This window comes from Bufo bufo, chromosome 1 (genome assembly GCF_905171765.1).
Source record: "Bufo bufo chromosome 1, aBufBuf1.1, whole genome shotgun sequence".
In the NCBI taxonomy this organism is placed as follows: Eukaryota; Metazoa; Chordata; class Amphibia; order Anura; family Bufonidae; genus Bufo; species Bufo bufo.
The window spans coordinates 832,584,962-832,610,681 of NC_053389.1; the positions used below are offsets into that span (position 1 = coordinate 832,584,962).

General features: G+C 42.3%; 1 protein-coding gene across 1 annotated transcript; it reads right to left on the minus strand.

Annotated features, from left to right (window-relative positions):
• Positions 1-24,563: 24,563 nt before the first annotated feature.
• LOC120990251 (olfactory receptor 11L1-like) lies at positions 24,564-25,493 on the minus strand. Its single transcript, XM_040418939.1, has one exon. The coding sequence runs from the start codon at positions 25,491-25,493 to the stop codon at positions 24,564-24,566; it is 930 nt and encodes a 309-aa protein (XP_040274873.1).
• Positions 25,494-25,720: the final 227 nt, after the last annotated feature.

A 25,720-nucleotide genomic window follows, 5' to 3' on the forward strand; every position in this document is an offset into this window, starting at 1 on the left:
CTCTGCTATGACGACTTATTCTGTGCTGACATGAAGCCAGATTCTCTGTTACGCGACCTCTCTCCTCTGCCTGGGTGCCTGGGCCTAAATATGTGACAGTGGCCTGTTCCAGTGGTGGGTGACGTGAAGCCTGATTCTCTGCTATGACATGAAGACAGATTCTGCGCTGACATAAGGCCAGATTCTCTGTTACGGGACCGCTCTCCTCTGTCTGGGTGCCGGGGCCTAAATGTGTGACAGTGGCCTGTTCCAGTGGTGGGTGACGTGAAGCCTGATTCTCTGCTATGACATGAAGACTTATTCTGTGCTGACATGAAGCCAGATTCTCTTTTACGCGACCTCTCTCCTCTGCCTGGGTGCCTGGGCCTAAATGTGTGACAGTGGCCTGTTCCAGTGGTGGGTGACGTGAAGCTTGATTCTCTGCTATGACATGAAGACAGATTCTGCGTTGACATAAGGTCAGATTCTCTGTTACGGGACCGCTCTCCTCTGTCTGGGTGCCGGGGCCTAAACGTGTGACAGAGGCCTGTTCCAGTGGTGGGTGACGTGAAGCCTGATTCTCTGCTATGACATGAAGACAGATTCTGTGCTGACATGAAGCCAGATTCTCTGCTATGGCATGAAGAGACTGATTCTGTGCTGACTTGAAGCCAGATTCTTTGCTATGGCATGAAGAGACTGATTCTCTGCTGACGTGAAGCCAGATTCTCTGCTATGTGACCTCTGTCCAATTGATATTTGGTCATTTTTATTTTTTTAATTTTTATTTTATTTCATTTCCCTATCCACATTTGTTTGTTACCTACATGTTGCTGCCTTTTGCAGCCCTCTAGCTCTTTCCTGGGCTGTTTTACAGCCTTTTTAGTGCACAAAAGTTCGGGTCCCCATTGACTTCAATGGGGTTCGGGTTCGGGACGAAGTTCGGTTCGGGTTCGGATCCCGAACCCGAACATTTCCGGAAAGTTCGGCCGAACTTCTCGAACCCGAACATCCAGGTGTTCGCTCAACTCTAGTGAGGCCTCATCTGGAATATGCAGTTCAGTTCTGGACACAAGTCCATGGAAAGGATGCCCTGGAGCTGGAAAAGGTACAGAGGAGAGCAACTAAACTGAGAAGGGTCATGGAGGGTCTTAGTTATAAGGAAAGATTAAAATAATTGAATTTAGTTAGGCTAATTTCACACTAGAGCTTAGTATCCAGCAGGCTGATCTGGCAGGGAACAGCTTGCCTGATCTCTCTGCTTTCTGGCATTGCAGAAAGCCAAAGCATTGCCGGAAGCCCCAATTAACTATAATGCGGATAGGCAGAGATCCGCCCGCAATCTGACAAATATGCTGAGAATTGGCTGGACAAAACTGTTGTGCATAACTTTGTGAAACTAGTCTTAGTCTTGAGAAGAGACATCTAAGGGGGGGACATGGTTAATCTATACAAATATATAAATGGGCCAAACAAAAAATACGGCGAAAAACTGTTCCATGTAAAATGCCGACAAAAGACTCTGACTGGAGAAGAAAGAATTCAGTCTCCAGAAGCATTAATACTTCTTCGTCATAAGAACTGTGAATATGTGGAATAGTCACCTCCGGACGTTGTCACAACAGGAACAGTGGACAGTTTTATAAAGGGCTTAGATGAATTCTTAAAAGTAAGTAATATTATGAAAAAAGTTCAAAGAGCCCAGGTTCCAAAGGTAAAAATTCAGTTTTTATTGTTTCAAGACTTTAAATCCAAAGTAGCAAAAAGTCTACGCGTTTCGGGTCAAATAACTACCCTTAATCATGAAAAAGTAATACTCCAAATTGCTGGTAACTATATATCCCTAAAACCACCAATCCATAAGGTTGGGGCGGATCATGTGAACTTGCAAATTCGCATAACATGCAAGTTAAAGGCACAGTGTTAGAAAAAAGAAAGACATAACAAAAATATAAGAACACATACTAATAATGTCAGATTAAGTATTGTCTTTTGTTGAAAGGGAACCTGTCATCAACTTTATGCTGACCATACTGAGGGCAGTATAAAGTAGTGACAGAAATACTGATTTCAGCGGTGTGTCACACATCAGCTAAAAGTAAGTGATTGCCGAGTACCATTATCATAATCATTGCAGCCCAGGCCTTGAAAAGAGTGAAATCTACCTGAGAAGAGTTATGGTTATTCATGAATTCCTGCTCTCCCTGCCCATCTGCTGAGAGAAAGGGAGAAAACTAGGTAGAAGATTGTCAATCATCAGCAGGTGGGCAGGGAGAGCAGGAATTCATGAATAACCATGACTCTTCTCAGGTAGATTTGGCTCTTTACAAGGCCTGGTCTGCAATGATTATAATTCTGGTACTCGGCAACCACTTACTTTTAGCTGATGTGTGACACACTGCTGAAATCAGGATTTCTGTCACTACTTTATACTGCCCTCAGTATGGTCAGCATAAAGTTGATGACAGGTTCTCTTTAACCCCGCTGGTATACGAGTATTCATCTGAAAAATCCCAAAAAACTCCCTGTTGAGAAGTTTACGTTTGCAATCCCCCCACGTGCAAGGAGAGAGACTGGAGATACAGTCAACGGCTAGTGGGCAAACTTTTCACATTAAGCAGTATATTAATTGCAACACTAGCTTTGTTGTGTACTGTATTACCTGTGCAACCTGCAACTTACACCACCAATGAATTGAAAGTTTGCATCATAAAACACCTGTCTGACATATTTCAGGCTAGAAATGTTTCTGCGGCTAGTCTTCATTTTGCGGTGGTACATGGAGGTAGTATGACTCATTTTCGTGTACAGGGGGTGGAGCGAGTCTCTCTCCCTGCATATGGGCATTAAGGGTCGTTGTTTGACCCGAAACGCCTAGACTTTTTGCTACTTTGGATTTTCAGTCTTGGAACAATAAAGGCTGAATTTTTGACTTTGAAGCTGTGCTCTTTGAACTCTTTTCATTTGGACTAGTGCCTTGTTCCTGGCACCGACCGTGCATCCACTTTGGATTCAGGTGAGCGCAGCTACTAAAAATCACTGAATAAAGTGGCCTGAATGGGAGGAAATGCTCAAACCCAAACACTGCAGCGTATTTATAATTGGGGGAGCAATTCCTCCGTAAGTGATCCGTTGCTAGCGGCGATCCCCAGCAAAAATGCATACAATGGAGGATGCCGGCAGCAGACCACATGCACCACAAAAACATCCTACACAAGATGGGATAATGTGCACCCATCAAGGTATCTCAGTGTGGCGTGGGTCCTACCGCTAAACTACCCATCATGTATGAACACAGTCTGATAGGTGCTTAGGGTCCCCCGCTGACCCCAGAACTTCTTCCTCGTGGTAGTCCAAACGCTGACATAAGTCATGCACAGGGAGACTCTCTTGAGTATCTTCCATAGGGTGTGTAAGGATTTTGTTGCCACTTTTTTGGAAAAAAACAAGACATCCACAAGGAGGGGTCAGTGAAGATAGAAATGGTGCAAGGGAAAGGTCCACAAGTAGGTGGAGCAGGAGAAATGGTATGACTCCTGTCTCCAAGGCATTGTGTACTGTAACACTCAGAGTTGACCACCACATCATCCTGCTGTGACTGAGAGGAAGAGTGAGCCATCCAATCCACAATGTACACAGATTATGGTACTAGCAAAATTTCAAGTGTTTTTCCTATTATTTAAAGACAGACGTGCAATTAATTGTCCCTCTTCTAAAAACACACTGCACACTGATATTGACAATTTATGTTTATAACAATTCAATTTTATTTGGTGAAATGTCTTTGACTTACATGGTCTGATGCATTAATGTATTCACTAACATAGATATATAAAAGCAATGTTTGTGTTAAAATATCTTTGAACTATGTGGTTTATAATATAGATATAATAAAGGCGTTATTGTAACACTTTTTTTTTGCTATATTGCAACACATTTATTAACATGGGTATAATACACTGAAATTGTTTTTAGAAGAAAAACAAACATGTACAATTGCTCAGTTTTTGCAGTAGAATGCTTTTCAGGTGCTGACAATAAGCCTATGAACTGTGGAAACGTAATAAAAAAAATAAAAAAATAAATTATATATATATATATATATATATATATATATATGTAAGCGATGAAAAAGGGCAGCACTCCAATAGATAAAAATGAAAATAACTTTATTTACCCATAAGGCTGTAGCGACGTTTCGGCTCTTACACAGGAGCCTTCCTCAAGCAGTGTGTATAGATCAAACTCTAAGTATATATAGTGTTACAACCAATCATAGCCAATTACATATCGAGTGAACATAATTAATAAAAAAATCAAAATACATGATACATTATAAATATACAGACAAATACAACCAACCATGTAGCATCTATCAAATCGTGATACATATAATTATGAAATAGTTCCGTGAATATAAAGTACAGTACGTTTTTTATACAGAGCAAGAATTAATAATATTATAAGTGCCAGCTGTGGACAATTAAATAAAGTGCTAAGTGCTTACTGATACAGGTGATACACGTAACAGATGCAGGAGGGAGGACGGCTGTCATCCATGTTGACATGTGCGATCCGGCGTACCTGAATCGCCAATGCGCATGCCCCTATGACGCATAATGTGTGCTTCCGTCTTACACTAACCTCGTCACATGACGCATGCGCTCTTGAGCTGCAACACTGAAACGGCCATTTTAGATAGGGGCAAAGAGCCCACTAGATTACGCTACTGCTCACAATAACTACTATAGCCGGTACACTGCAGGCTCAGGGTGACAATGACATATAAAAATGCCCGAGTGTCACAGTGGCCAAGTGGACTCGGGAGAAGGCCACACCTACACATTGAAGTGGAGCCGTCTGCCGTGATCATAGAGCGGCTGCGCATCTGCATGTGAATACAAAGTCGCACCGTTACAACGGTCAAAATCCACCTATCACCACCTCACTCCGAGGGTTCTCCTCATAACACCCCGCCATGCTTGTAGCGGACAATAAAAAAAAGAAAACAAAAACAATTATTTAAGGAAATACAAAAGTATAAAAGCCGTATTATGCATGAACAATGGTCTCCAGATGTCGTGATCGCACAGCCCACATGAATGCCACACCGCTTCTCCTCATCCCAGACTCGGTAAAAAACCATCTAAAAAGTAAAAGAAAAGAAAAGAGAATGTATTAAATATAGAAATCAAAAATAAATATTTTTTGAAAAAAAAGAGAACTTTCGGAATAAACAGGAATTTATGTTTTATACACACAAGTCACATAATTTACAGTAAGGCAGTCGACATTTAGAATGCAAAGAGAGAGGGCAAACCACGCAGCTAACCAACCCCAACCTTGTAATCCACATTGAGACCGTGTGGTTGTAGGGAATTGAGCGTGTAAATCCATTTTAGCTCCCTCTTTTTTAGGAGGCCAATTCTGTTACCACCTCTCCTGGGCATTGGTATATGGTCAATGATGTAACACTTCAGGTCTTTCTCAGTGTGTTTATGATTGGCAAAGTGTTTAGATACTGGTAGATCCAGTCGTTTCTTCCTGACACTAAGTCGATGGTTATTAAACCGTGTCTTAAAATCAGTTGTTGTTTCTCCAACGTATATCAAATTACATGGACAAACAATCACGTACACGACATGGTTGGAGTCGCAAGTCAGATAATGCCTTATCTGATATGAAACTCCAGTTTGTGGATGTATGAAGGACCTACCTTTAATGATGTATTTACAGTTTACGCAGGACAAACAGGGAAAACAGCCGACACTGGCGCCTGTCAATGTCCGCTGTCTTGCCGTTTTCAAAGTTCCTACGTCTGCCCTTACCAATTGGTCCTTGAGACTCTTAGATCTACGGTAGGACATAATGGGAGGAGAATGGAATTCCTTAACAGTGTTGAGGCAACCGCCCAATATACTCCAGTGACGTCGAATAATGTTATTAATATCAACGCTCTGCTCACAGTGAGTGGAGATGAAGGGGATCCTAGTGGTTTGCACTTGTTGTACTTTTCTTTTAAGAATATCATCCCTATTGAGTTGACCAACCATTGTCTTTTTCTCATATAACAATTTGGTTGGGTAACCCCGTTGCTCGAATTTGTGCAGTAATGTATCTAACGTGTTATTGGATGTCACGGGATCAGAGACTATGCGCTTAACTCTCAGAAACTGAGAGTATGGAAGAGATTTTACCATGGATCTGGGGTGATTACTGGTATAAGTCAGTAGCGTGTTCCTGTCGGTTGGCTTAGTAAACAACTCTGTCTGCACTTTACCCGCCGACAGGATCACGCGAGTGTCCAGAAATTGCATTTCCACAGGGGAGTGCACCAAAGTAAACTGCAATGCCTTATCAATTCCATTTAGAAAACCATGGAAATCAAAGAGTTGTTGAACATCGCCCGTCCAGATGAGGAAGATGTCGTCTATGTACCGCCACCACGCCCTGACATGTTGGAAGTGGTGGCTTCCATAGACGACATCTTCCTCAAACTGACGCATAAAAATATTGGCGTAAGTTGGGGCCACGTTGGACCCCATCGCCACACCCTGTTCTTGTACGTAGTATGAATCCTGAAATAGGAAATAATTCTGTCTGAGTACAATTTCCAACATAGATAGTATAAAATGTTGGGCGCCATCAGTAAATGTGGATTTCTCCATCATTGAAGAAACCGCCGCTAATCCCTTTTGATGATCTATTGATGTATAAAGTGAAGTCACATCAAATGATGCTAGTGTCACATCAGATACATCAACCAGATCAATCTCCTGCAGTTTGAGCAAAAAGTCGCTAGTATCGCGGATATATGAACTGCCTCTACATGCAAAGCTACACAAAACCTTATCAAGGAAGATGGCAACATGACTGAAGATTGAATCAGAGCCCGAAACAATGGGGCGGCCAGGTGGATCGACGAGGGACTTGTGGATCTTGGGCAACACATAGAGCACCGGAGTGACTGGATGCGTTACCGTGAGAAAATCCACAAGCCCCTCGTTAATGACCCCCGCATGCAAGGCCTCCGTCAATATGTTATCAATCAACCCAGCAATTTTAAACCTTGGGTCAAAATCAATGTGTCTATAGATGGTTTTATCACCCAATTGCCGCATGATTTCGGCAATGTACTTGTGGGTGTCTAGCACGACCACCGCACCGCCCTTATCTGCGGCCTTAATGGTAAGTTCGTGGTCAAGCTTTAATTCTTTAAGAGCTACCATCTCTTCTGTTGTCACATTGGGATGACCAAAAGGCTGTGGAGAATGTATCGCTTTTAAACTCTGAATGTCAGATTTAACAGCAGCCATATACGCCTCAACTGCAGGCTCATTAATGACTGGGTTAAAGCTGCTTCTAGGTGAGAGATCGAGCATGCCAAGAGAGAGTTCACTCATCTTGGCATGCTCGATCCGTTCCCTACCATGAAACCAAATCTTCAATTTGATGGCACGAAAAAAAGTACACAGATCAAAATCAAGTTCGAACCAATCTGCACTGGCTCGAGGGCAAAATGAGAGCCCGTTACTCAGCACACTCACTTGGGCATCGGTCAGACTCTTAGAAGAAAGATTTACTACCGTTACTTCTTCCTGGACGGCATGTTTCGGCCAGGAGGTCGGGGTTTGTTGTTGCGTTGCTTTTTGGTATCTCCGGTGTCTACGGCCTCCACGCCGGATGCGTTGTCTCCGGACAGTTCCGTCTCTCTTACCCCTAAAAAAGCCTGATCCACAGAAAATGCATCTTGGATGGATTTATGCTTCTTTTTCCATGCATCCTTGTTTGTATAGACATTTTTATCGCTGGATTGCCAGGAATAGATATTTCCTTTTTTATAGTCGTCACAGTCCCGATTCCACTTAAGGCGTTTGCCTTCCTCCATATCAACACGAAAGATCTGGAGCTGAGTAGACAATACATCATTATATGTCCCAAATTCCTCAACTGAGGACAGATTAATCAGTTGTTGTTCCACACTTGCCAATTCAAGCATAACATTAGACAGTTCGCCCTGTAGAAATTCAATATTGAGCAGTATAAAATCCAATGCATACCTATTAGAGAGGTTTTCGAATTTTTTACAAAACAGTGGACAGCCAGAGAATAGATTAGGGCGTAGATTAGATCTCATCCCTCTTGGTACGCGCTGTGCTTTAAAATATTCCCCAAGGGTGGTCATGTGGAGACGCAAAGAGATGGACCTCTTTGATAGGAATTCGTGTTTCCTCTTTAGCTCCTTAGCTGTTGGAGTAGTAAGGAACGTGGCATCTCCCTCAATCAAGCATAAAATCCTGTCGACCGCTTCCTGTGTGTATGTGAAGCCTCCGGGTGCAATTTGGTCACTGGTAGACATACTTGAAATAATAAGTCCGTATGAAAAAAGACGTGCAAATGCCAAACAACGGCTGTATATAAAAAAGAAAAAAAGAGATGGCAGCACCGTCACAGTAGAAAAAATGGATGAAGGGTGCACAGGCCCAGTATGGATATAAGCCAATCCAGTAAAATGTAAGCGATGAAAAAGGGCAGCACTCCAATAGATAAAAATGAAAATAACTTTATTTACCCATAAGGCTGTAGCGACGTTTCGGCTCTTACACAGGAGCCTTCCTCAAGCAGTGTGTATAGATCAAACTCTAAGTATATATAGTGTTACAACCAATCATAGCCAATTACATATCGAGTGAACATAATTAATAAAAAAATCTAAATACATGATACATTATAAATATACAGACAAATACAACCAACCATGTAGCATCTATCAAATCGTGATACATATAATTATGAAATAGATCCGTGAATATAAAGTACAGTACGTTTTTTATACAGAGCAAGAATTAATAATATTATAAGTGCCAGCTGTGGACAATTAAATAAAGTGCTAAGTGCTTACTGATACAGGTGATACACGTAACAGATGCAGGAGGGAGGACGGCTGTCATCCATGTTAACATGTGCGATCCGGCGTACCTGAATCGCCAATGCGCATGCCCCTATGACGCATAATGTGTGCTTCCGTCTTACACTAACCTCGTCACATGACGCATGCACTCTTGAGCTGCAACACTGAAACGGCCATTTTAGATAGGGGCCGTTTCAGGTACGCCGGATCGCACATGTCAACATGGATGACAGCCGTCCTCCCTCCTGCATCTGTTACGTGTATCACCTGTATCAGTAAGCACTTAGCCCTTTATTTAATTGTCCACAGCTGGCACTTATAATATTATTAATTCTTGCTCTGTATAAAAAACGTACTGTACTTTATATTCACGGAACTATTTCATAATTATATGTATCACGATTTGATAGATGCTACATGGTTGGTTGTATTTGTCTGTATATTTATAATGTATCATGTATTTAGATTTTTTTATTAATTATGTTCACTCGATATGTAATTGGCTATGATTGGTTGTAACACTATATATACTTAGAGTTTGATCTATACACACTGCTTGAGGAAGGCTCCTGTGTAAGAGCCGAAACGTCGCTACAGCCTTATGGGTAAATAAAGTTATTTTAATTTTTATCTATTGGAGTGCTGCCCTTTTTCATCGCTTACATTTTACTGGATTGGCTTATATCCATACTGGGCCTGTGCACCCTACATCCATTTTTTCTACTGTGACGGTGCTGCCATCTCTTTTTTTCTTTTTTTTTATATATATATATATATATATATATATATATATATATATACACTGCGTGCAGAATTATTAGGCAAATGAGTATTTTGACCACATCATCCTCTTTATGCATGTTGTCTTACTCCAAGCTGTATAGGCTCAAAAGCCTACTACCAATTAAGCATATTAGGTGATGTGCATCTCTGTAATGAGAAGGGGTGTGGTCTAATGACATCAACACCCTATATTAGGTGTGCATAATTATTAGGCAACTTCCTTTCCTTTGGCAAAATGGGTCAAAAGAAGGACTTGACAGGCTCAGAAAAGTCAAAAATAGTGAGATATCTTGCAGAGGGATGCAGCACTCTTAAAATTGCAAAGCTTCTGAAGCGTGATCATCGAACAATCAAGCGTTTCATTCAAAATAGTCAACAGGGTCGCAAGAAGCGTGTGGAAAAACCAAGGCGCAAAATAACTGCCCATGAACTGAGAAAAGTCAAGCGTGCAGCTGCCAAGATGCCACTTGCCACCAGTTTGGCCATATTTCAGAGCTGCAACATCACTGGAGTGCCCAAAAGCACAAGGTGTGCAATACTCCTGACATGGCCAAGGTAAGAAAGGCTGAAAGACGACCACCACTGAACAAGACACACAAGCTGAAACGTCAAGACTGGGCCAAGAAATATCTCAAGACTGATTTTTCTAAGGTTTTATGGACTGATGAAATGAGAGTGAGTCTTGATGGGCCAGATGGATGGGCCCATGGCTGGATTGGTAAAGGGCAGAGAGCTCCAGTCCGACTCAGACACCAGCAAGGTGGAGGTGGAGTACTGGTTTGGGCTGGTATCATCAAAGATGAGCTTGTGGGGCCTTTTCGGGTTGAGGATGGAGTCAAGCTCAACTCCCAGTCCTACTGCCAGTTTCTGGAAGACACCTTCTTCAAGCAGTGGTACAGGAAGAAGTCTGCATCCTTCAAGAAAAACATGATTTTCATGCAGGACAATGCTTCATCACACGCGTCCAAGTACTCCACAGCGTGGCTGGCAAGAAAGGGTATAAAAGAAGAAAATCTAATGACATGGCCTCCTTGTTCACCTGATCTGAACCCCATTGAGAACCTGTGGTCCATCATCAAATGTGAGATTTACAAGGAGGGAAAACAGTACACCTCTCTGAACAGTGTCTGGGAGGCTGTGGTTGCTGCTGCACGCAATGTTGATGGTGAACAGATCAAAACACTGACAGAATCCATGGATGGCAGGCTTTTGAGTGTCCTTGCAAAGAAAGGTGGCTATATTGGTCACTGATTTGTTTTTGTTTTGTTTTTGAATGTCAGAAATGTATATTTGTGAATGTTGAGATGTTATATTGGTTTCACTGGTAAAAATAAATAATTGAAATGGGTATATATTTGTTTTTTGTTAAGTTGCCTAATAATTATGCACAGTAATAGTCACCTGCACACACAGATATCCCCCTAAAATAGCTAAAACTAAAAACAAACTAAAAACTACTTCCAAAAATATTCAGCTTTGATATTAATGAGTTTTTTGGGTTCATTGAGAACATTGTTGTTGTTCAATGATAAAATTAATCCTCAAAAATACAACTTGCCTAATAATTCTGCACTCCCTGTATATATACACTCACCTAAAGAATTATTAGTGCCACCATACTAATACGGTGTTGGACCCCCTTCTGCCTTCAGAACTGCCTTAATTCTACGTGGCATTGATTCCACAAGGTGCTGATAGCATTCTTTAGAAATGTTGGCCCATATTGATAGGATAGCATCTTGCAGTTGATGGAGATTTGAGGTATGCACATCCAGGGCACGAAGCTCCCGTTCCACCACACCCCAAAGATGCTCTATTGGGTTGAGATCTGGTGACTGTGGGGGCCATTTTAGTACAGTGAACTCATTGTCATGTTCAAGAAACCAATTTGAAATGATTCGAGCTTTGTGACATGGTGCATTATCCTGCTGGAAGTAGCCATCAGAGGATGGATACATGTTCTCATTCTGTTTACGCCAAATACGGACTCTACCATTTGAATGTCTCAACAGAAATCGAGACTCATCAGACCAGGCAACATTTTTCCAGTCTTCAACAGTCCAATTTTGGTGAGCTTGTGCAAATTGAAGCCTCTTTGTCCTATTTGTAGTGGAGATGAGTGGTACCCGGTGGGGTCTTCTGCTGTTGTAGCCCATCCGCCTCAAGGTTGTGCGTGTTGTGGCTTCATAAATGCTTTGCTGCATACCTCGGTTGTAACGAGTGGTTATTTCAGTCAACGTTGCTCTTCTATCAGCTTGAATCAGTCGGCCCATTCTCCTCTGACCTCTAGCATCCACAAGGCATTTTTGCCCACAGGACTGCCGCATACTGGATGTTTTTCCCTTTTCACACCATTCTTTGTAAACCCGAGAAATGGTTGTGTGTGAAAATCCCAGTAACTGAGCAGATTGTGAAATACTCAGACCGGCCCGTCTGGCACCAACAACCATGCCACGCTCAAAATTGCTTAAATCACCTTTCTTTCCCATTCTGACATTCAGTTTGGAGTTCAGGAGATTGTCTTGACCAGGACCATTCCCCTAAATGCATTGAAGCAACTGCCATGTGATTGGTTGACTAGAGAATTGCAGTAATGAGAAATAGAACAGGTGTTCCTAATAATTCTTTAGGTGAGTGTATATATATATATATATATACAGTACAGACCAAAAGTTTGGACACACCTTCTCATTCAAAGAGTTTTCTTTATTTTCATGACTATGAAGGCATCAAAACTATGAATTAACACATGTGGAATTATATACATAACAAACAAGTGTGAAACAACTGAAAATATGTCATATTCTAGGTTCTTCAAAGTAGCCACCTTTTGCTTTTATTACTGCTTTGCACACTCTTGGCATTCTCTTGATGAGCTTCAAGGGGTTCTCCCCTGAAATGGTCTTCCAACAGTCTTGAAGGAGTTCCCAGAGATGCTTAGCACTTGTTGGACCTTTTGCCTTAACTCTGCGGTCCAGCTCACCCCAAACCATCTCGATTGGGTTCAGGTCCGGTGACTGTGGAGGCCAGGTCATCTGGCGCAGCACCCCATCACTCTCCTTCATGGTCAAATAGCCCTTACTTTCAAAGTTTTCCCAATTTTTCAGCTGACTGACTGACCTTCATTTCTTAAAGTAATGATGGCCACTCGTTTTTCTTTACTTAGCTGCTTTTTTCTTGCCATAATACAAATTCTAACAGTCTATACAGTAGGACTATCAGCTGTATATCCACCTGACTTCTCCTCAACGCAACTGATGGTCCCAAATCCATTTATAAGGCAAGAAATCCCACTTATTAAACCTGACAGGGCACACCTATGAAGTGAAAACCATTTCAGGGGACTACCTCTTGAAGCTCATCAAGAGAATGCCAAGAGTGTGCAAAGCAGTAATCAAAGCAAAAGGTGGCTACTTTGAAGAACCTAGAATATGACATATTTTCAGTTGCTTCACACTTGTTTGTTATGTATATAATTCCACATGTGTTAATTCATAGTTTTGATGCCTTCAGTGTGAATCTACAATTTTCATAGTCATGAAAATAAAGAAAACTCTTTGAATGAGAAGGTGTGTCCAAACTTTTGGTCTGTACTGTATATATAACTGTCTATTTATTCATGTACACAAACATCACTATTTTATTTTCCTTGTAGGGTGTTTTGTAATGTAGTACTAGGTGCCAGCAGCAACTATATTAAACAAACAACTAGTTGTCCTGAACCGTCCCTATCACATTGCATTAGTGGCTTGTGTCTGTAATAGCTTTTTGTCCGGTACTGTAACATAACACCCTTCCTGTCCATTGCTATCTGAATGGCTGATCTAGTCTGTCTGTCAACCTCTGAGCCAATCAGGACAAAACTCTTCACCAATTCTTTCCAGTGTCATGTGATCCTCCATCTTCTTCCTCTTTTGTGGTTTTCCCCAAACCAATACTCACAGTAAATTGCTTTTTATGCAGCGACCAGGACCGCAGGGGCAATGTGTGAGTGTGGTGGCCTGATGGGTGTAGTAGTTGGTACTCACGTTTCTAAAGCTCCCTGGGCCGGTGTCCAGTGATGGGAAGGAAGGCACCGGATTCCTTTGGGGCACACTCTAATGTTGAGGGATCTCCTGCCAGATATTGGTTGAGGTGCCCTCGATGTTACAGGGTTTTAGGTGCAGGGAAGGCAAGTCCCTGAGGCTCGTAACACCAGCACCCTTGGGTGCAAATGAAGTGACATGGAGGAGGTAGTTATAATCCATACAAAGCACAACACAGTTACCTGTGGCTGCAGTCTTAGTAACAGGCTCTTGGTGAGGCATAGACTCTGGTCCAACTCAGACTGTTGTATCTGTAATCCTGGTAACAGGCTCTTGGTGCGGTATAGACTCTGGTCACATTCAGGCTATGGTAACTTCTAGCTGACCATCTCCCAGGTGTGGAGTATACATCAATAAACTGCTTCACATGGCCATTACACATATGTCTCTCACAATTTCCATAAGTATTGTCCACACTGTTCATAGAGGAACTCGGCTCTGCATACAGCTTGTACTTCACTGTAGACTGGGAACAGGCACCATAAACTAACTCCTGTCTCACAATGGTTGCTAATGGAGTCAGTAGGCTAAGGTAACACTCTCACCTCTACTAGTCTCTCCTCATACTCTCTCAATACTCTGATGTTCTGTATTTTTTCTGTTCAGGCTTACCTATGGTCTCTGCACAACTCACAGGGTGTGACATAGCAAGGGGTTTTGTTTGGGAAGGCAGGTATTTTCCTCCCAACATGGGCGGCTGGGCTGATTTCCAACCAGGTGAGATCAAATACCGGACCAGAGTTTAAGTGCTGATCCAGGTTTTGGCAGCACCTGGCTGTCCTTTAAATAGGCAGCTGGGCTCAGTAGCTGAGTCTCTGTATTGGGATCTGAAGCATGGTGCTGTGCTGGAAGGCTGAGAGCCGCATGAGGGCTGCACGCTGAGAAACAGGCCCCCTAAAGCTGCTGTGAACTGCCAGGGATGAAAAGGCTAGAAAGGTGACGTGACTGTTCTATGGACTTTGCATTGTGTGAATTTAACACCAAGACTATATTAAGTCGTTTTTCCTTTGCCTTTTGTGTGAAATAAACACTGACATTTTGATTTACGAACTTGTTTTGCCTCTGTACTGCGTGCGCTTACCCTGCCTACCAGAGCAAGGGGTAGCTAATTGTCAGCCCTTGCTGCACTTTACATCATAACTTCCTCTGATTTCAACTGGCTTTCATTTGCCTCACACTTCCTATATTCTGATATATACACTCACCTAAAGAATTATTAGGAACACCTGTTCTATTTCTCATTAATGCAATTCTCTAGTCAACCAATCACATGGCAGTTGCTTCAATGCATTTAGGGGTGTGGTCCTGGTCAAGACAATCTCCTGAACTCCAAACTGAATGTCAGAATGGGAAAGAAAGGTGATTTAAGCCATTTTGAGCGTGGCATGGTTGTTGGTGCCAGACGGCCGGTCTGAGTATTTCACAATCTGCTCAGTTACTAGGATTTTCACGCACAACCATTTCTAGGGTTTACAAAGAATGGTGTGAAAAGGGAAAAACATCCAGTATGCGGCAGTCCTGTGGGCGAAAATGCCTTGTGGATGCTAGAGGTCAGAGGAGAATGGGCCGACTGATTCAAGCTGATAGAAGAGCAACGTTGGCTGAAATAACCACTCGCTACAACCGAGGTATGCAGCAAAGCATTTGTGAAGCCACAACACGCACAACCTTGAGGCGGATGGGCTACAACAGCAGAAGACCCCACCGGGTACCACTCATCTCCACTACAAATAGGACAAAGAGGCTACAATTTGCACGAGCTCACAAAAAATGGACTGTTGAAGACTGGAAAAATGTTGCCTGGTCTGATGAGTCTCGATTTCTGTTGAGACATTCATATGGTAGAGTCCGAATTTGGCGTAAACAGAATGAGAACATGTATCCATCCTCTGATGGCTACTTCCAGCAGGATAATGCACCATGTCACAAAGCTCGAATCATTTCACATTGGTTTCTTGAACAGGACAATGAGTTCACTGTACTAAAATGGCCCCCACAGTCACCAGATCTCAACCCAATAGAGCATCTTTGGGATGTGGTGGAACGGGAGCTTCGTGCCCTGGATGTGCATCCCTCAAATCTCCATTAACTGCAAGATGCTATCCTATCAATATGGGCCAACATTTCTAAAGAATGCTATCAGCACCTTTTGGAATCAATGCCACGTAGAATTAAGGCAGTTCTGAAGGCAGAAGGGGGTCCAACACCGTATTAGTATGGTGTTCCTAATAATTCTTTAGGTGAGTGTATATATATTGTGGGGGGATAAGCTCGGGATCGCCTTTGCTGGGGTCAAAGGACACTTGTCTGTTTCACACAATTCCGACCAGCCACCAAGGTATAAGTTTTCAGCTGGCCTGGAGCCAGGTTTATTGAGCAGGTTGCATAAATAAAATAAAACAACAAAAAGAAAAGTCTTGCCTGTCCGGCACTTACTAAACATTAACGGTTCCTATCTATCCGCTGGAGGGCTTCTCCCAGCCAGCTCACAAAACAAGGCTTCAGCAACCTAGTACTCACAGTTTGCTCACACACACACAGACATGCTTTCTGTGTCCCCAGGCAGAGAGAGCCTGACTGACCTCCTGACCCTGTTATATCCCCACCGTCAGTGCTGCTTCATTAATTACCTCACAGGTGAGAGTCTTTCACCTGCTACTTACATAGGAGAGGAATCTTGGGGAAATATACCTCCCTTCCACTACCAATCCAGCATTGGTATCACAATATATATATATATATATATATATATATATATATATATATATATACAGTTGTGTTCAAAATTATTCAACCCCCACTGAAATTGAGTGTTTTGGCCAGTTTGACATTGATCTTGTTTACAATTAAATCAAAGAGGCCCTTGTAAGTCAGACAAATATAACATAACATTTATAATGAAATAACCACAAATGTCTTTTCTGTGCTCACATCATTATCAGTTTTATTCAACCCCCAAGTGACATTCAATCTTAGTACTTAGTACAACATCCTTTTCCAGTTATAACAGCTTTTAAACGTGAAGCATAGCTTGACACAAGTGTCTTGCAGCGATCTACGGGTATCTTCGCCCATTCTTCATGGGCAAAAGCCTCCAGTTCAGTCACATTCTTAGGCTTGCGCGCTGCAACTGCTTTCTTTAAGTCCCACCAGAGGTTCTCAATCGGATTTAAGTCTGGTGACTGCGATGGCCACTTCAAAATGTTCCAGCCTTTAACCACCTCCGGACCGCTGTACGCACAGACGCGTCCTGGAGGTGGTTGATTTATTCCTCCTGGACGCGCCGGCGCGTCATCTCGCGAGACGCGAGATTTCCTGTGAACGCGCGCACACAGGCGCGCGCGCTCACAGGAACGGAAGGTAAGAGAGTTGATCTCCAGCCTGCCAGCGGCGATCGTTCGCTGGCAGGCTGGAGATGTGTTTTTTTTTAACCCTAACAGGTATATTAGACGCTGTTTTGATAACAGCGTCTAATATACCTGCTACCTGGTCCTCTGGTGGTCCCCTTTGTTTGGATCGACCACCAGAGGACACAGGCAGCTCAGTAAAGTCCCACCAAGCACCACTACACTACACTACACCCCCCCCCGTCACTTATTAACCCCTTATTAGCCCCTGATCACCCCATATAGACTCCCTGATCACCCCCCTGTCATTGATCAACCCCCTGTAAAGCTCCATTCAGACGTCCGCATGATTTTTACGGATCCACTGATAGATGGATCGGATCCGCAAAACGCATCCGGACGTCTGAATGAAGCCTTACAGGGGCGTGATCAATGACTGTGGTTATCACCCCATATAGACTCCCTGATCACCCCCCTGTCATTGATTACACCCCTGTCATTGATTACCCCCCTGTAAAGCTCCATTCAGACGTCCGCATGATTTTTACGGATCCACTGATAGATGGATCGGATCCGCAAAACGCATCCGGACGTCTGAATGAAGCTTTACAGGGGCATGATCAATGACTGTGGTGATCACCCCATATAGACTCCCTGATCACCCCCCTGTAAAGCTCCATTCAGATGTCCGCATGATTTTTACGGATGCACTGATAGATGGATCGGATCCGCAAAACGCATCCGGACGTCTGAATGAAGCTTTACAGGGGCATGATCAATGACTGTGGTGATCACCCCATATAGACTCCCTGATCACCCCCCTGTAAAGCTCCATTCAGATGTCCGCATGATTTTTACGGATGCACTGATAGATGGATCCGATCCGCAAAACGCATCCGGACGTCTGAATGAAGCCTTACAGGGGCATGATCAATGACTGTGGTGATCACCCCATATAGACTCCCTGATCACCCCCCTGTAAAGCTCCATTCAGATGTCCGCATGATTTTTACGGATGCACTGATAGATGGATCCGATCCGCAAAACGCATCCGGACGTCTGAATGAAGCCTTACAGGGGCGTGATCAATGACTGTGGTTATCACCCCATATAGACTCCCTGATCACCCCCCTGTCATTGATTACCCCCCTGTCATTGATCACCCCCCCTGTAAAGCTCCATTCAGATGTCCGCATGATTTTTACGGATGCACTGATAGATGGATCGGATCCGCAAAACGCATCCGGACGTCTGAATGAAGCCTTACAGGGGCATGATCAATGACTGTGGTGATCACCCCATATAGACTCCCTGATCACCCCCCTGTCATTGATTACCCCCCTGTCATTGATTACCCCCCTGTAAAGCTCCATTCAGACGTCCGCATGATTTTTACGGATCCACTGATAGATGGATCGGATCCGCAAAACGCATCCGGACGTCTGAATGAAGCCTTACAGGGGCATGATCAATGACTGTGGTGATCACCCCATATAGACTCCCTGATCACCCCCCTGTCATTGATTACCCCCCTGTAAAGCTCCATTCAGATGTCCGCATGATTTTTACGGATGCACTGATAGATGGATCGGATCCGCAAAACGCATACGGACGTCTGAATGAAGCCTTACACGGGCGTGATCAATGACTGTGGTTATCACCCCATATAGACTCCCTGATCACCCCCCCTGTCATTGATCACCCCCCCTGTCATTGATCACCCCCCTGTCATTGATCACCCTCTGTAAGGCTCCATTCAGACATTTTTTTGGCCCAAGTTAGCGGAATTTTTATTTATTTTTCTTACAAAGTCTCATATTCCACTAACTTGTGTCAAAAAATAAAATCTCACATGAACTCACCATACCCCTCACGGAATCCAAATGCGTAAAATTTTTTAGACATGTATATTCCAGACTTCTTCTCACGCTTTAGGGCCCCTAGAATGCCAGGGCAGTATAAATACCCCACATGTGACCCCATTTCGGAAAGAAGACACCCCCAGGTATTCCGTGAGGGGCATATTGAGTCCATGAAAGATTGAAATTTTTGTCCCAAGTTAGCGGAACGGGAGACTTTGTGAGAAAAAAATAAAAAATATCAATTTCCGCTAACTTGTGCCAAAAAAAAAAAATTTCTATGAACTCGCCATGCCCCTCATTGAATACCTTGGGGTGTCTTCTTTCCAAAATGGGGTCACATGTGGGGTATTTATACTGCCCTGGCATTCTAGGGGCCCCAAAGCGTGAGAAGAAGTCTGGTATCCAAATGTCTAAAAATGCCCTCCTAAAAGGAATTTGGGCCCCTTTGCGCATCTAGGCTGCAAAAAAGTGTCACACATCTGGTATCGCCGTACTCAGGAGAAGTTGGGGAATGTGTTTTGGGGTGTCATTTTACATATACCCATGCTGGGTGAGAGAAATATCTTGGTCAAATGCCAACTTTGTATAAAAAAATGGGAAAAGTTGTCTTTTGCCAAGATATTTCTCTCACCCAGCAAGGGTATATGTAAAATGACACCCCAAAACACATTCCCCAACTTCTCCTGAATACGGCGATACCAGATGTGTGACACTTTTTTGCAGCCTAGGTGGGCAAAGGGGCCCATATTCCAAAGAGCACCTTTAGGATTTCACAGGTCATTTACCTACCTAACACACATTAGGGCCCCTGGAAAATGCCAGGGCAGTATAACTACCACACAAGTGACCCCATTTTAGAAAGAAGACACCCCAAGGTATTCCGTGAGGGGCATGGCGAGTTCCTAGAATTTTTTATTTTTTGTCACAAGTTAGTGGAAAATGCTGATTTTTTTTTTTTTTTTTTTTTTTTCATACAAAGTCTCATATTCCACTAACTTGTGACAAAAAATAAAAACTTCCATGAACTCACTATGCCCATCAGCGAATACCTTGGGGTGTCTTCTTTCCAAAATGGGGTCACTTGTGGGGTAGTTATACTGCCCTGGCATTCTAGGGGCCCAAATGTGTGGTAAGGAGTTTGAAATCAAATTCTGTAAAAATTGACCTGTGAAATCCGAAAGGTGCTCTTTGGAATATGGGCCCCTTTGCCCACCTAGGCTGCAAAAAAGTGTCACACATCTGGTATTGCCGTACTCAGGAGAAGGTGGGGAATGTGTTTTGGGGTGTCATTTTACATATACCCATGCTGGGTGAGAGAAATATCTTGGCAAACGACAACTTTTCCCATTTTTTTATACAAAGTTGGCATTTGACCAAGATATTTATCTCACCCAGCATGGGTATATGTAAAATGACACCCCAAAACACATTCCTCAACTTCTCCTGAATACAGAGATACCAGATGTGTGACACTTTTTTGCAGCCTAGGTGGGCAAAGGGGCCCATATTCCAAAGAGCACCTTTCGGATTTCACAGGTCAATTTTTACAGAATTTGATTTCAAACTCCTTACCACACATTTGGGCCCCTAGAATGCCAGGGCAGTATAACTACCCCACAAGTGACCCCATTTTGGAAAGAAGAGACCCCAAGGTATTCGCTGATGGGCATAGTGAGTTCATGGAAGTTTTTATTTTTTGTCACAAGTTAGTGGAATATGAGACTTTGTATGAAAAAAAAAAAAAAAAAAAAAAAATCATCATTTTCCACTAACTTGTGACAAAAAATAAAAAATTCTAGGAACTCGCCATGCCCCTCACGGAATACCTTGGGGTGTCTTCTTTCCAAAATGGGGTCACTTGTGGGGTAGATATACTGCCCTGGCATTCTAGGGGCCCAAATGTGTGGTAAGGAGTTTGAAATCAAATTCAGTAAAAAATGACGAGTGAAATCCGAAAGGTGCTCTTTGGAATATGGGCCCCTTTGCCCACCTAGGCTGCAAAAAAGTGTCACACATCTGGTATCTCCGTACTCAGGAGAAGGTGGGGAATGTGTTTTGGGGTGTCATTTTATATATACCCATGCTGGGTGAGAGAAATATCTTGGCAAAAGACAACTTTTCCCATTTTTTTATACAAAGTTGTCATTTGACCAAGATATTTATCTCACCCAGCATGGGTATATGTAAAAAGACACCCCAAAACACATTCCTCAACTTCTCCTGAGTACGGGGATACCAGATGTGTGACACTTTTTTGCAGCCTAGGTGGGCAAAGGGGCCCATATTCCAAAGAGCACCTTTCGGATTTCACAGGTCATTTTTTACTGAATTTGATTTCAAACTCCTTACCACACATTTGGGCCCCTAGAATGCCAGGGCAGTATAACTACCCCACAAGTGACCCCATTTTGGAAAGAAGAGACCCCAAGGTATTCGCTGATGGGCATAGTGAGTTCATGGAAGTTTTTATTTTTTGTCACAAGTTAGTGGAATATGAGACTTTGTAAGAAAAAAAAAAAAAAAAAAAAAAATCATCATTTTCCGCTAACTTGTGACAAAAAATAAAAAGTTCTATGAACTCACTGTGCCCATCAGCGAATACCTTAGGGTGTGTACTTTCAGAAATGGGGTCATTTGTGGGGTGTTTGTACTGTCTGGGCATTGTAGAACCTCAGGAAACATGACAGGTGCTCAGAAAGTCAGAGCTGCTTCAAAAAGCGGAAATTCACATTTTTGTACCATAGTTTGTAAACGCTATAACTTTTACCCAAACCATTTTTTTTCTACCCAAACATTTTTTTTTTATCAAAGACATGTAGAACTATAAATTTAGAGCAAAATTTCTATATGGATGTCGTTTTTTTTGCAAAATTTTACAACTGAAAGTGAAAAATGTCTTTTTTTTGCAAAAAAATCGTTAAATTTCGATTAATAACAAAAAAAGTAAAAATGTCAGCAGCAATGAAATACCACCAAATGAAAGCTCTATTAGTGAGAAGAAAAGGAGGTAAAATTCATTTGGGTGGTAAGTTGCATGACCGAGCAATAAACGGTGAAAGTAGTGTAGGTCAGAAGTGTAAAAAGTGGCCTGGTCTTTCAGGGTGTTTAAGCACTGGGGGCTGAGGTGGTTAATCTGCAACCATGCTCTAGTGGACTTGAAGGTATGCTTGGGATCATTGTCCTGTTGAAAGGTCCAACGTCTCCCAAGCCTCAGGTTTGTGACTGACTGCATCACATTTTCATCCAATATCTCCTGGTACTGAAGAGAATTCATGGTACCTTGCACACGCTGAAGCTTCCCTGTACTTGTAGAAGCAAAACAGCCCCAAAGCATGATTGACCCCCCTGCCATGCTTCAAAGTAGGCAAGGTGTTCTTTTCTTCATAGGCCTTGTTCTTCCTCCTCCAAACATAGTGTTGATCCATGGGCCCAAACAGTTCTAATTATGTTTCATCAGTCCACAGAACACTTTAGTGGTTTGTCCACATGACTTTTGGCATACTGCAGTCGCCTCTTCTTATTCTTTGGAGACAGCAAGGGGGTGTGCCTGGGAGTTCTGGCATGGAGGCCTTCATTACGCAGTGTGCGCCTTATTGTCTGAGCTGAAACTTCAGTGCCCACATCTGACAAATCTTCTTTCAGTTCCTCAGCAGTCACACGGGGACTTTTCTCCACTTTGCGCTTCAGGTAGCGCACAGCAGTCGAAGTCAGCATCTTCCTTCTGCCACGACCAGGTAGCGTTTCAACAGTGCCCTTTGCCTTGAATTTGCGAATGATGCTTCCTATGGTGTCTCTTGGGATGTTTAACATCTGTGCAATCTTCTTATAGCCATTGCCCTTCCTGTAAAGAGAAATCACCTCTTCTCTTGTCTTCCTGGACCATTCTCTTGACTTCACCATGTTTGTAAACACACCAGTAAATGTCTAGAAGGAGCTGAGTATCACAGTCCTTTTAAATCTGCCTAATTGGTGCTTATTATGCTTGATTGCTGCTCCTTGACATCCACAGGTGTTTTCAATACCTGATCGAAAACACTTGAATGAACCTCTGTTCTTAAGAGTGGTAGTCTTTAAGGGGTTGAATAATTGTGTCAATGAAGAAATCACAAAAAAAACATTTAATACTGTATTACAAAAACAAATGATGTCATTTTAGTTGCATTTGGTTCTTTAAAAAGTCCTTGTAAGATTTCATTCTGAACACAATTACAAATGTACACTAAATTCCCTAAAACCCTTTACAGCATTGGGGGTTGAATAATTTTGAACACAACTGTATATATATAGCAACATCCCCACCTAGTGGTGACTGATGTGAAGTGGTGGTCCACCAGCCTGTTAGAAGGGATTACAGCAATTGTACATACACAGCATAGAATGACATTCTGTAAATACCCTTAAACATACAGGGCCCCACTACTGATATGGAGTTGGACACGGCATTTACACAAATCATCCAAAACAAAAAAGATCTGATTTGTTTAGAATCAATTTTCTCATCTCTGATTTTGAAACCAGAGCAATTCAGCCATGAAGTGGAGGCCACATAAAGTTACAGAGAGGGGTTGCTGAGTGCTAAGAAAAATAGTGTATAAAAGTCACCAATGCTTTGCTGACTCCATAACTGCAGAGTCCAAACTACCTCTGCCAGTAGCATCAGCACAACTGGAGCTTCATGGCACTGGTTTCCAACATCAGATGGTGTGGTGTGATGAACACTTCTCTATCTGGTGGTATAATGGAGTCTAGGTTTGGTTAATGCCAGTAGAACATTACCTGCCTGACTTCATTTGCTAGCTGTTGGGAGAATAGATAATGTTTTGGGATTGTTTATTAGAGCTTGGCCACCTTAGTTCCAGTGAAGAGAAATCTTAATGTTCCAGCAGCCATTTTGGACAATTGTATGACTCAAAGTTTGCGGGAACAGTTTGGAGAAGGCCCTTTGGTATTCAACCATGACTGTGCCCAAGTGCACAAAACCTACTCTATAAAGGCAGAGTTGGGAGGAGTCACAAATTCTCTTCTGGAAGATTGGGTAAAAATTCCCAGAGACACTCTCCAGCCTTCCCAGAAGAGTGGAATAATGTATACCGTTTAAGTTGTCAATGGAGACGGGGGAGGGGTTTGCAGCAACACCATAATAATGCCTATGAATATCTAAAGTCAATTTGGTCAAACACTTTGCTTTTAATGCTGTCTCCGTATAACACTCGGTACTAAACCAATCTTCAGATTCCTTATTTTAAATGTTTTTAAAGATGCAGAAATGAATACCAAATTAATTCACCAAAGTTTCATGCAACTACGGGTAAAACGAAGTTTGGCACCACGGAGCCAATACATTTAATTCTGTAAGGAGACAGCATTAAAATTGAAGTTTTTGACCGAATCGACTTTGGATTGATGATCTGAAGCTTGATTTGCTCAAGACTACCAATGAATTTAGAATGGGATGTCATAAAATCTCCTGTAGATGCCTCAATACTTTTCTCCATGTAGTGTATGTCTAGTGTATGTGCATATTACACCATCAGTTTGTGACCTACATTGTTAGTTGTATTCAGCACACAAAAAGAAAGACCAAAAAAAAATGAATTTAAAGAGCAGAAGACATTTTACTCTTGAGCTTCTTGAAGGCCTGCTTAATATCTCTATTACTCAGACTGTAGATCATAGGATTAAGGAGCGGAGTCACTACAGTGTAGAGCAGGGAGAGGATTTTCTTTTCATTTCCCTTATTTGGAAATAAATAGATAATTATAATTGATCCATAAAACATAGACACCACGGACAGGTGAGAGCTGCAGGTGGAGAAGGTCTTCTGCCTCCCGGTAACAGATGGGATCTTCAATATGGTGTAAATTATATAAACATAGGAAACTATAATGACAATAAAGGGACAAAGTACACATGGTATGGCCAATATTATGTCTTCTATTTTCAGAAAAAAAGTGTCTGAGCAGGAAAGTTCAAGTAATGGATCAAACTCACAGAAGAAATGGTCAATGACGTTTGGCCCACAGAACCACAAATAACTCATGGTTACTGCAATAGTCAACATAACAGCAAATATCATCCCCCAACACAAGAGAACAGCTTTTATACAAAATGTGAGGTGCATGACTAAGGTGTATTTTAGTGGGTTACAGATGGCCTGATACCGGTCATAGGACATCACTGTCAGGAGAAGACATTCCAATGATTCAGAGGCGGAAAAACAATAAAATTGTGTCAAACAGCCCTTAAAGGACACAAAACTCCCGTCATACAACACGACCTGAAGCATGTTGGGTACAATGGTGGTGGAGAGGAGAATGTCTAAAGCAGAGAGCTGTGTGAGGAAGAAGTACATGGGAGAGTGGAGCAATCTGCTGGAGGACACCACCAGAATGATGAGAAGGTTTCCACATACTGTCACACAGAAAATAATTAAAAGTAGGAGAAAAAAATAAATCCTAAAACTTTGTAAATTCTGAAATCCCAAAAGCAGAATCTCAGTCACCGTGCTGGCATTGCTAAACTGCATATTCATGGAGATAAATTTATTGGGTAAAATTATTCTTTCTATAGATCCCTTGAAATGAAAGAGCTGTGAGTTGGTCATACAGATGATTTATTCTTCCTGAATTAGTATATATAAAAAAAAAAATCCAAATCATGACTTTAATAAGGAGATAAAAATGATGAAATATATGCAGAAAGTTTCTTTTTTTTTTTACTTTAGTTAAAACAAATCAATAATTTTGGCAAAAA